The sequence below is a fragment of the Emys orbicularis genome, chromosome 4, assembly GCF_028017835.1.
Source record: "Emys orbicularis isolate rEmyOrb1 chromosome 4, rEmyOrb1.hap1, whole genome shotgun sequence".
Taxonomy (NCBI): Eukaryota; Metazoa; Chordata; order Testudines; family Emydidae; genus Emys; species Emys orbicularis.
The window spans coordinates 151,695,586-151,707,255 of record NC_088686.1 but is presented as its reverse complement, the minus strand read 5'-3'; the positions used below and the strand labels follow the sequence as shown (position 1 = coordinate 151,707,255).

At 64.2% G+C, this 11,670-nt stretch overlaps 1 protein-coding gene across 1 annotated transcript; it reads right to left on the bottom strand.

Annotated features, from left to right (window-relative positions):
* Nucleotides 1–2,735: 2,735 nt before the first annotated feature.
* Nucleotides 2,736–10,272, bottom strand: UNC93B1 (unc-93 homolog B1, TLR signaling regulator). Its single transcript, XM_065404171.1, has 12 exons — nt 10,263–10,272; nt 8,694–8,824; nt 8,233–8,374; nt 7,285–7,438; nt 6,679–6,840; nt 6,339–6,468; nt 5,641–5,734; nt 5,261–5,385; nt 4,469–4,651; nt 3,868–4,141; nt 3,482–3,600; nt 2,736–3,038 (listed from the first exon to the last, which is right to left on the bottom strand). Exons 1-12 carry the CDS (start codon nt 10,270–10,272, stop codon nt 2,736–2,738), a joined length of 1,827 nt encoding a protein of 608 aa, XP_065260243.1.
* Between the last annotated feature and the right edge of the window lie 1,398 nt (nt 10,273–11,670).

The window sequence follows — 11,670 nt, the reverse complement described above, 5'->3', positions numbered from 1 at the left end:
GAAACTCAAGCACTGACAAACAATCGTCAGCGGTGGAGACAATTGGTTGATTGCTCATCAGTGATGGTGCCCCAATGACCAATGTGGTTATGGGAGTGATGATGATGATGAAATAGTTTATACCCATTGATTTTATCATCCAGTTGTGGGAATGATCCCACCGGGTTTCAGTAATACCAACTAGATCAAATTTACACTCATAAATGAGCAATTCCAATTCCTTTGGTTTGTTACCCAGGCTCCTAGCATTGGTGTTTAGGCAATTAATTACATTAATCTCTTCATGTCCTTTGAGTCTTTGATTAATGTTTGCGAGGAAGAGGCACCAAATCCCTGGGGCACTTAGTCTTGTAGCTTTACCACAGCAAATTAGAGGGGTGTGGAAAAGAGATTTAGCCCCTTCCCCCCCCACCCCCATGGAGCTCTGACCCAGCCACAGGGTAGCACCAGCCCATCTGGGCCAGGGATCTGCTGGTGGTGGGTGCAGGCCAGACTTGGAGCTGAGAGGCAGGGTGACTCAAAGTAGGAGCTAGAGGGGGCGGTGCCAAGTGGGGAGAGAGGGAGCTGCAGGCCCAAAACACATGTGGAAGGACGTGGTCCGATGGGGGGGGGGGGGGGAAGGGCTAGTGTGGGGTCCGACTGGGTGGGGAGAAGGGACCAGTGTGGGACCTGGCCAGGTGGGGGAGGGGGACCCAGACCAGTGAAGGAGAAGGCTGCTGTGGGATCCCATCCACTGTGAGGGGGAGGGGCCATCACAGGGCCTGGGCCAGGTGTGGGAGTGCATGTTGGGGTCACTGCATGGTGTGTGGAAGTGTTCTGGGAGCCATGGGGAGTGACCCCATACAGTAGCTGTACCTTATTGGGGTGGCAAAGATCAGGCAGCAGGGGCAGTGCTGGGCCCAGGCATGATCCCCTTTGCTCTGCACCTCTCAGCTCTCATCCTCATACTGGCAGCTGCCCTGGGTCTCTCCCCCCTAATGTAACTCTCCTGGGCTGCTTGTTATCATCTCCTGCCTGCTCCAGGGGGTCCTGCTGTGTCTCCTCCCAGCTCCACCCACTCAGCCCCAGCTCCCCAGGGCTGCAGGGCAGGGGGGCTGTTCATAAATGACATAAGGCATTAGGGGGTGGCTGGGTCTGGAAAACCACTAAAGTGTATTCTGTAATTGATGGGCTGCCCCATGGCTGGGGGAGGGCGCTCTGTCCCTGGCCTGCTGTTTTGCGTGCCCCTCTGGATGGCTGGAGCAGGGGCAGTTCCAGATTGACAAGAGGGATTGAAAATAGGCTATAGGGGCCAGTGACACCTAACTCCTCCAGGGTGGGCGCAGAGCAGCTGCTCTAGGGAGCACAGGCGCCACTCCCACAGCCCCATGCCTAGTGAACACATGGCCCACCCACTCCATGCCAAGCCAGGTCTGTGGGCAGCAGCTGTCCCCCAAAGTCCCGGCTCTGCCACAGCACCTCCCCCCACCATCATTATGGGTTCCGACTGTTTCACCCTCCTCTTGAGGAAGATCAGAGTTGAGTCCCCTCTCCTGCCGCCTCTTTCCCTTCGCAAAGTTCCTCACTGAGAGGCCAGGGAGCCAGCCTGGCAAGGCAACTATGAGCCCCGCCTGGCAATAGCTGGTCTGGGCCAAGGTGCCAGTGTGCGTGGGCATCTGGCCTATGAGTGACCTCCCCACCCAGGACACAACCCAGCAAGCCCCCTCAGCCCAGATACACACAGTCCCAGCAGCTCAGAGAGAGGATCTTTATTGGGAAAGGGCCTTTACAAAGCACAGTAGGACACGGGAGGTGTGGGGGGCAGCGTCCAGTACCCAGAACTCAGCCTGCAGACACGATATGCTCTGCTTCTTGCTGGGACAGGGACGGGGAAAAGCAGCTCAAGCAGCAGGAATCACAGCTCCTCTACTGCAGGGCAGGGCTTTACAGCACCTGGCCTCATGGGCTTCCCCGCTCACACAGGCGCCAGACCTCAGTAGGCTGCTGAGGGTGGGGCTGGGCCTTCCCCTCCTGGAAGGGGGCACTGGCAGAGGGCTCTCCATGCCCCTCCCTTGCTTTGCCAGGAGAAGGCAGCTGTGGGGGCTGGCATCGTCCCCTTATGTGGGTCCCATCTGTGCTGGGAAAAGCGACTGCTGCCCTTTTCAGATGGGAACAGCCCTGGTGCCCATGCACAAAGGGCAACGCTCAGTGCCAGCCACTCCACGTTTGGCAGAGGGCAGATCCCAAGCCCCAGAGTATCCAGCATGATAACACAGGACTACTCCACCGTGCACCAGCCTCTCCACGCACTGCCCAGGGCTGGGCCCGTTACGGACAGCACCATGCACAGTCCAGAGCTGACACGAGCCGGGAGACTGGGCCTGATTCCTGACCAGCTCCTACAGCACAAAGGCCCCTGGAGACCTCAACCAGGGCAGGGGGCGCTCTGGGAGCAGCCCAGAGGGACTGATGCTAAACAGCCCCATAGCAAACCTGCTCTATGGAATGGACTGGGAGTCCCGGCAGAACAGGGCTCCAGTGCCCTCTGGAGCAGTCACCGAGTCACCGTGGTGTGCGGGGTCCTCTCTCTGCCTCCAGTCCCCTCCCACCAGGCTTGGAAGAGGGTGGGGGATTCTGCCAGGCCTGGCTGGCACAGGGCGGTGGGGACAATCCAGCACCACAGTCAGTGGGCGAAACAGGGGGGAAGCTGCAGTGAGTTGGTGATGGTGGCGGGCATGGGGGGCATGGGCGGCCCCCTAGCCCACGTTCTCTCCATCCTCCTCCCCCAGTGCCTGCTCGTAAGCACACTTCTGCTGGCGCCGCTGCCCGCCGGGCCCTGCCCGCTCCTCCCGGGACCCGTCGCTGTCCTGCTCAGACTCCCCCTCCGAGCCCGTTTCGTCCGAGTTCTCGGCCTCCAGGTAGCGGTAGCCCCGCACCTTGTGCCGCGGCTTGGGGATCTTGGGCACGCGGTAGAGCACGTGCCGTGCCAGCTTGTGCTCCATCCACAGATAGGAGAGCACCGAGGCCACCAGGGTCAGCAGCATGATGGACAGCTTGGCCTAGGGGATGGGCGAGAGCACACTGAGCAGGGGTAGGGCTGGACTCTCCCCCACCCCTGCCCCCCACCAGCTGGGCCCACCCCTCCCCCCCAACCACCTGAGCCAGGCTGCCTGCCTCACCCAGAGGGGGAAATGATGGGAAAGGCAGTTCCAGGAAGGGGCTTGTCCTGACTGAGGCCGGGGCCAGGCCCATGACTAACCAGTTTGATCCAGAACCAAAGGAAAGTCTCAGCCCATTATGCCTGCGCCTCCAGGTCCTTGCAGCCCCACTGGGGAGCAGGGTTATTGCCCCTATGGCTGGAGAAAATGGCTCCTGTCCCACACACCCTGCCCTCGGGACCCTGCCCCCCTGGGGATCGTGGTGTCAGGCCTGCACCTCCCATGAACCCAGCCCCCTGTGCCCTGCCCCACTGAAGAGCAGGCTGGGAGCAGCCCCCGCTCACCTTCATGGGCAGCCCCGACCACAGGTACACCACAAAGATGGCCAGCGCCTGCCACCAGTGGTAGATGGTGAAGACGAAGTCCTGGCGCTCCTTGTCTTGGTACAGCATTCCCAGGAGCGCTGCGGGGGGACAGACAGACGGACAGACAGACAGCGGGCATCAGACAGCGGCTCCTCCCCCATGCTGGACATGGTCACAGTTGCTGGGTCCACTGGGGCCCAGGGAGATGGGGGGCTTCCAACTGCACAGACGGACCCAAAGCCCCATTCCAGAGCCACTGGGCTACCCCCCCCCCCATGGGGGAGGTATCATGGGGAGCGATGAGCAGGGTCCAGCTGGCATTGGGCCCGGGGCTCCACCCCACCTCCGCTGACCCCGCTACTCACTGCTGAGGCTGGTCTTGTTCAGGGCGCTGCCCAGCCCCCAGAGCACAGCCACCAGGTAGAGCAGGGGGGCTTGGTCTGGGCCACGTGGCTTGGGCGCCCAGCAGAACAGGCCGATGAGCAGGATGGCATGGACGGCAGCTCCGGCCAACAGTGGGGCCTGGCGGGGCAGGCGCAGCATGGACAGCGTCAGGCTGGAGCAGGCCGCAGCTGAGAAGCCGTAGGCCATGATGATGTAGGCCAGCTTCTCCAGGCCAATGGCACAGACAGCGTAATTCTGAGGTGAGGGGCAGATGCTGGTTAGCATGGCATGGCCGGCCCCCCACCAGAGTGCAGCCCCCCATCCCCCACCCCTCCCGCTCCCCAGCCCAGTGCAGCTCCCCCTCCCACTTCTGCTCCCCCAGCAAAGCACAGCCTCCCTGCTCCCCCAGCAGAGCGCACCCCCATCCAATCCCCCACCCCTTCTGCATGCAGCCCCACCACCATAGTGCAGCCCCCCACCCCTTTGCCTGTGCCAGCCCCCCACCAGAGCACTGTACCCCACCCCTTCTGCTGTGGCCTCCCCAACCCCTACGGGGGACCCCAGAGAGGGGCGCAGCCGTACCAGGGAGAAGCCGGTGCAGACGAAGAGCACCTCGAAGCCGCTGTAGATGAAGAAGGGGAAGAGGTGGCGCAGGCGATAGTCCCGCATGTGCTTGAAGGGCTGCTGGAAGATGTTGCCCCAGCCGATGCTGCGCAGGTCGATTTCCTCCGTGGGGCGATAGGCTGAGCCACACAGGATCAGCACCTGGGGGCGGGGGGTGAGTACGGGAGACCCCGTAACCCGGAGGAGTAGGGACCCTGTGCCAAGCGGGGGCTCTGCCACTCCTTGCACAGGGTGAGCTAGGGAGTGATGGGAGGAGCTGCCCAGGGCTGTGGGTCAGGCTGGGTGTGGGGGGACAGCTGAGGGGGCCGTAGCCCTGAGGAGACCAATCCCCCTCTTCAGCAACTGCCCCATTCCACAGCTCCCACCATGGGCTCCCTGACCCCACCACACCCACCTGGGGGAGCTCGGGTGGTGAGCATGGAGGGGGTAGCAGCACAGCATGGAGAGGAAAGCCCTGCCCCCATTCCCGCCCACCGGTCCATACCATGACCCTGGAGAGGAAGGTCCCACCCCGATCCCTTCTCAACAGGTCCAGTCCGTACCATGGGCATGGAGAGGAAGGCCCCGCCCCCGCTGCCCCACCCCACCAGTCCATACCATGAGCATGGAGGGGAAGACCCCCACACACTCCTCTGCTGGTCCATACCATGAGCATGGAGAGGAAGACCCCTACACACTCCCCTGACGGTCCGTACCATGAGGATGGAGAGGAAGGCCCTGCCCCCGCTGCCCCACCCCACCAGTCCATACCATGAGCATGGAGAGGAAGGCTGCGCCCATGAGCACGCTCTCGACGATGATGAGGTTGATGCTGCGCGGCAGGCTCTGCAGCACGGTGGCGTTGAAGCCGGGGAGCATGCCTTTGCTCAGCGTGCCTGAGGAGCAAACATGGCGTCACAGCCCAGCCAGCCTGCAGGGGGCGCTCAGAGCCCCACCTAGAGGGGGGGCGTGGGACTCCAGGCGGGCGCTCCGGCAGCGAGGAGGGGGCAGGGGCAGTGCCCAGGAGACGTGTCAGGAAGCAACAGGCAGGAGCGCTGGGGTGAGGGGAATGGAAGTGGCAAGGATAAGGACGGGACAGGAGGAGCCAGTCTGCACTAGTTGGGTAATGCCGCCCCTCCGCAGATGCTCACCGCAGTTCTTCACATTGCAGAGTGTGTGGTTCAGGTCATACAGGTACGAATTCAGGAAGAAAAGCATGGGCATCTGGGCGCAGACGAAGCTCAGCTGGAACAGAAGAACAGGGAGGAGGTGAGGCCGGGCCTGTCCCACGTGTGCGTGGGGGTCTCCTACCACAGCCCAGCGACACCAGCACACTCCACTCCACCCGCAGCTCTGTGCCGGGACAGGAGGCCCAGCACTGCCCAGGGCCAGCCCCCGTGCCAGCACAGCCCACTGCATTTCCTGGACTTGGTGCAACCACACCTCCTGCTTCTCAACACATGAGAACCAAGCTGCAGCCAGACTGCCCCCTGTGCCCAGCCCACCTCCTTGCCCCCCCCAGCGCCTCCCCCGCGCCCAGCCCGCCTCCCTGCCCCCCCAGCGCCTCCCCCGCGCCCAGCCTCCCTGTTCTCCTCCCAAGCCCAGCCTAGCTCCATGCCCCCCAATACAGCCCCAGTGCCTAGCCCACCTCCCTGCCCACTCCCCAGTGCCTTGCTTTCCCCCATCCCCAGTACCCATGCATCAGTGCCCAGCCAACACCTAGCCCATGGGCCACCTCCCTGCCCCCTCCCCAGTACCCCCAGCCCCCACCCTCCTCCCTGCCCAGACAATGCCTAGCCCCCGGCCCATCTCCCTGCCCCCTCCCCAGTACCCCAGGCCCTGCCCTCACGTGGAAGCAGCCATAGAAGAGGCTCTGGAAGGTGATGATGTAGGTGTTGTAGGCACCACGTGGGGCACGCTGCTGCTCCAGCACATGCTCCTCCTTGTAGTTCACATATTCGTAGTACTTCTGTGCCATCCTGCAGGGGGTGATGGTGAGCATGAAATGGGGGAGGGGAGCGTGGAGCAGCAGCCCTATGAGCCACACAGTGCCCACCAGGGGGGCACACCCCCTCCTCCCCAGGAACGCCAACACCCGAGCGCCCATCCCCCTGCAGCAACGCCCACGCCCCATTACCCGAGGGCCCCCCGCCCCCCAGCAGGTGGGGCCCTGCTCCATGGCAGCTCACCGGGTGACGTAGTTGCCCAGGGAGGCCCAGAGGGGTACAATGGCCACACCGATGGCCACGGCCGAGGGCACCAGCGTGTAGTAGCGCTCCCAGTAGTTGGTGGAGACGAAGAGGGCGTAGATCCCCACGGCCAGAAACATGGTCCACTTGGTGCCGAAGAACCTGGGCAGCCACATGGGGAGCCGGGTCAGCAGTAGGACCCCCATGTCCCCGTCCCCACCCCCCCATCCGCGGGGAGACCTGGGGCTCTGTCTGCCTCCGGGGATAGGACTTGGGTCTGCTCACCACAGGGGGCACTAGCTCAGGGGGCGGGGGCACCAGCTCTGATCAGCCCCAGGGCAGGGACTGGCTCAGGGGGGCAGGAAATGGGACATGGGGCCTTTCCCCTCTAGGGGGCACCAGCTCCGATCCAGCCCCAGAGCAGGGGCTGGCTCGGGGGGTGGGATCTCTCGGGCTCTGGAGGGTGTGCTGGTTGCAGACCGGGCTGGTGGGCAGCAGGGCTTTGGAGCTGTGCTCCGGCGCCGCTCCAGCTCCAGGCAAAAACCTGCAGCTCCGCTGCTCCAGCTCCGGGCTCTGCTCCAAAGCCCTGGTGGGCAGGGCAGGTACCTGATGAGGACGGGCGTGTAGAGCAGAGCCACGATGGGGGTGACGTTGATGCCCATCAGCATCTTGCTGTCGATGTCCTGCAGCCCCATGTTGCTGTATTTCACCTCCCGGTACGTCTCATCGTAGTGCAGGATCAGCTGCATCTGCAGCAGGCCTGGGGGGGCGGACGCACCAGGGTGAATCCTGCCCTGCACCCCACGAGCCCAGCCCAGCGCATGGGGGAGCTGAACCCAGAGGGACAGGGCCTCTTCCCCAGCCCACTGCAGGATGGGGCGGCTGGGAAAGGATGGGGGAAGTTACCAGGGCTGAGGGGCTGCCACGCAGGGGCCCTGGATGCTTGGAATCAGGCTGAGATCTGACCCACCTCCATTCCTCCCCACACTCTCCTGGGATTGGAGGGGCAGCGAGGCAGGACCCAGGGAGTGAGTGGAGTGGCAGGGACCCCCCAGCAGGTATCTGCAAGGGGTGGGGACACAGAGGAAAAGTTGTGGGGGCACCAGGAAAAACCCAGCAGCAGAGTTACGGGAGGGGGCCCCCAGATGCCATATCCCAACATCATGCCCAGGGAGGGAGCAGCGGGTGGGCCATACTCAGGGAGACACCCAGGCTGAGGGTTGGGCGGGGTGGCAGGAGGCAGGGATAGTGGGGAAGCATACCCTGGTAGACGCTGTAGGTCAGCATCCTATCCTGGCTGGGGGGCATTGGGTGGGCCCAGGAGAGGGGTGAGGCAGTGGGCCGGCCATACCCAGGTAGATGCCTGGGGGGCAGTGGGAGGGGTCGATGTGGGGCAGTGGGCGGACCATACCCAGGTAGATGCCTGGGGGGAAGTGGGTGGGGACAGGAAAGGGATGGGGCAGTGGGCGGGGCTAGTGCAGGGCAGTGGGCGGGCCATACCCAGCTAGACGCCTGGGGGGCAATGGGCGGGGCAGGGCAGAGGGCGGGCCATACCCAGGTAGACTCCATAGGTCAGCATCCCGCCCAGGCTGGCGGCCAGCACGTTTTTGATGACGGCGAGGCGCTTGCGGCGGAAGTACTTGCGCTCCTCCTCCTCCTCGTTATAGTCGGGGTTGGCACCCACAAAGTCATCCAGCTGAGGAGAACCAGGGAGCCATGAGGGAGGTGGGGCCAGACCCAGGAACCCTTTTCCCAGGGGCCAGCCCCTCACTCTGCTCCCCACGCTGCTCCGTGGTGGGGCTCTGCCAGGCACTTCTGGAACTGCCAGCACAGCAGCTGCGCTCCTTGCCCACCAATCCCCATCCACACCCCCGCCAGACAGCAACACCCCTCGGGCTGGAAGCACTGAGGGGCCCGGCTGGCCCTCGCCCAGCTCGGCTCTGACCCTCCTCGGCCCACAGCTGCCAAGACATAGCACACAGCCAGACAGGCTCAGCAGGGAATTGGGGTCTCACCTGCGCCTCCCCCACATCCAGAATAGGCACGTCACCAGCTCCCGCCACCAGTCCATCAGCTGCCACCCCATTGCCCATGGCCTCCTGGTAGCGATCGGGGTCCTTCTCCATCGCTGCGTTGACATTGCTGCCTGCAGGGCCACAGACACGGGAGAGAGAGAGACAGGAATGGGGAAAGTGCCACGACCTGGTCACAGCACCGCCACTGCCCCTCACTCCCGATACCCCCTGCTCTCCCAGCCCTGGATCCCCCACTGCTCTGCCAGTGCCCCTCACTCCCGACACCCTCTGCGCTCCCAGCCCTGGATCCCCCACTGCTCTGCCAGTGCCCCTCACTCCCGACACCCCCTGCTATCCCAGCCCTGGATCCCCCACTGCTCTGCCAGTGCCCCTCACTCCCGACACCCCCTGCTATCCCAGCCCTGGATCCCCCACTGCTCTGCCAGTGCCCCTCACTCCTGACACCCTCTGCGCTCCCAGCCCTGGATCCCCCACTGCTCTGCCAGTGCCCCTCACTCCCGACACCCCCTGCTATCCCAGCCCTGGATCCCCCACTGCTCTGCCAGTGCCCCTCACTCCCGACACCCGCTGCTATCCCAGCCCTGGATCCCCCACTGCTCTGCCAGTGCCCCTCACTCCCGACACCCCCTGCTATCCCAGCCCTGGGATCCCCACACTGCTCTGCCAGTGCCCCTCACTCCCGACACCCCCTGCTCTCCCAGCCTGGGCTCCCCACACTGCTCTGCCAGTGCCCCTCACTCCCGACACCCCCTGCTATCCAAGCCCTGGGCTCCCCACACTGCTCTGCCAGTGCCCCTCACTCCCGACACCCCCTGCTATCCCAGCCCTGGGCTCCCCACACTGCTCTGCCAGTGCCCCTCACTCCCGACACCCCCCTAATATCCCAGCCCAGGATCCCCCACTGCTCTGCCAGTGCCCCTCACTCCCGACACCCCCTGCTATCCCAGCCCTGGGCTCCCCACACTGCTCTGCCAGTGCCCCTCACTCCCGACACCCCCCTGCTATCCCAGCCCTGGATCCCCCACTGCTCTGCCGTGCCCCTCACTCCCGACACCCCCTGCTATCCCAGCCCTGGGCTCCCCACACTGCTCTGCCGTGCCCCTCACTCCCGACACCCCCTGCTATCCCAGCCCTGGGCTCCCCACACTGCTCTGCCAGTGCCCCTCACTCCCGACACCCCCTGCTATCCCAGCCCTGGGCTCCCCACACTGCTCTGCCAGTGCCCCTCACCCCCGACCCGCAGCCCCGTGGTTTGGGGGCAGGGTGGGTGGGGGAGGGGAGGGGATTCAGGAAGTTCCGTCTGACACAGAAAAACCCAAGAATGAGCAGATTCTGCCCCAACAAGAGGCACCAACGGCGGGGGCGGTAGCGGGGGTGGGGGGGGAGGAGCACGTCGGGGTGGGGCAGTTGCAGGGGTTCTTGGGCTGGGGAGGGGAGGAGGAGAACAAACAGGGGGAGGAGAATAGGGCAGGAGGAGAAGGAGGGAGGGAAGGAAGGGGGTGCAGGGAGGGGCGGAGGGGGGATCAAGCGCAGGTGCCGCCCCGGTACCTGACTCCATGGCGCTGGTGAATCCCGCAGGCTCCGGGCCGGGCTGGGACCCGGGCCGGGGGAGGGAGCGGCCAGCACTTCCCCTTTCGGCCGGGAGGAGGGAGGGGGGGCATGTCTTAAAGTGGCAGGACCCGCCCGGCCGGCCTCCGCGCTGTTGCCTCCATCAAGGTTGCCCCTTGGGATGGAGATAGAGGGGTACGATCCGTTCCCCCTCCCGCGTCCCCCTGCCCCCCAGGACCTGATTGCTGAGGGACACCCAGTTACAGCCCCTGCCCTGGAATATTATGATGACACGAGGGCACTTGCTACTGGTGCGGGGACTCAGCTCCGGCACTGCTCCTCCATCACCTTAACTCTGCCCACATCTCCTTAACTCTGGCCCCTGCAGGGGCAGCAGTGGGGACTCGCCCAGCAAATACCTCATGGCCCCCCGAGGTGAGCACCCAGCAGGGCAGAGTTAAGGGGGCATCATTGCCCCATGTGGGAAGTGGCACCCACCCTAGGTGCTGCCGGTTCCCAAGGGTGTTGGGGTCAATATGGGGTCAGGGCTGGGAACAAATTGGCTCTGATCCGCTGGCAGCAAGATGGGGCTGACCCTCCACCTGCCCTGGGGGTGAACAGGAAGCCCCCCCCCCCCCCCCGCCCGCACATACACATACTTGCTGAAGGGCCTGTATAAGGGGAGGGGACCAGTCCCAGTCAGTAGCTGCAACAGGGGGCAAAGACGGACTTAGATCTTGGCCTGGTGGTGCACTGGGATGGGAGGGGATCACAGGAACTGCCCCCACACCTCCCCAGGGTCACATGGCAGGGAGAGCCCTGGCCATTGCCAGGCAGGAGGCCCTGATCTCCATGGCGGTCTCTAGGCACTGGGGAAATCTCAGAGGGAAAGAGCTGGAGCAGCCTGCATTTGGGGATGGGGATGGGGATGGGGCAGTGTGGCCTCCTGCTCCCTTTTCTCGTAAGTACAGACACAGCAAGTGCCAATCTTAGCGCCAGCTCTCGATATTTGGAGCTTTTCTTCAAGGCCCAGCTCCCGGAGTTCCCAAAGGATCTCAACACAGCGCCCCCTAGTGCTGACCTGGGGCACTGGGCCAGCACTGACTGCCAGGGGAGAGCGCCCCCTATATACTTGCATCCCTGTGGGCTGCAGTGCTGATGTTCAGCCTGGCACTGGTCTCCAGCCAGCACCCATCAGAGGGACCCTTACCAAGAGGATGACCAGGCCAGGCGGCACAAGAGCAAGTCCACAAGCGAGCACGCCAAGCGGGGTCTCTGCAGTGAGCTCTGCCAGCCCAGCAGGCCCTGGGGCAATGGGTTCAGAACTCCACAGCTGACAGAGTGCCCCAGGTCCAGAGCCCCAGGCCCCACACAGCTTCCCCAAACCCAATCGCCCGGTGAGTGGTGG

Excerpts from the sequence above, each read along its gene's own strand:
- UNC93B1 (XM_065404171.1), bottom strand. Across the intron at positions 5,735-6,338 it reads TCTTCTATGGCTGCTTCCAC|CTGAGCTTCGTCTGCGCCCA; the intron begins GTGAGGGCAGGG and ends CTTCTGTTCCAG. Across the intron at positions 3,039-3,481 it reads GGTCGGGGCTGCCCATGAAG|GCCAAGCTGTCCATCATGCT; the intron begins GTGAGCGGGGGC and ends CCCATCCCCTAG.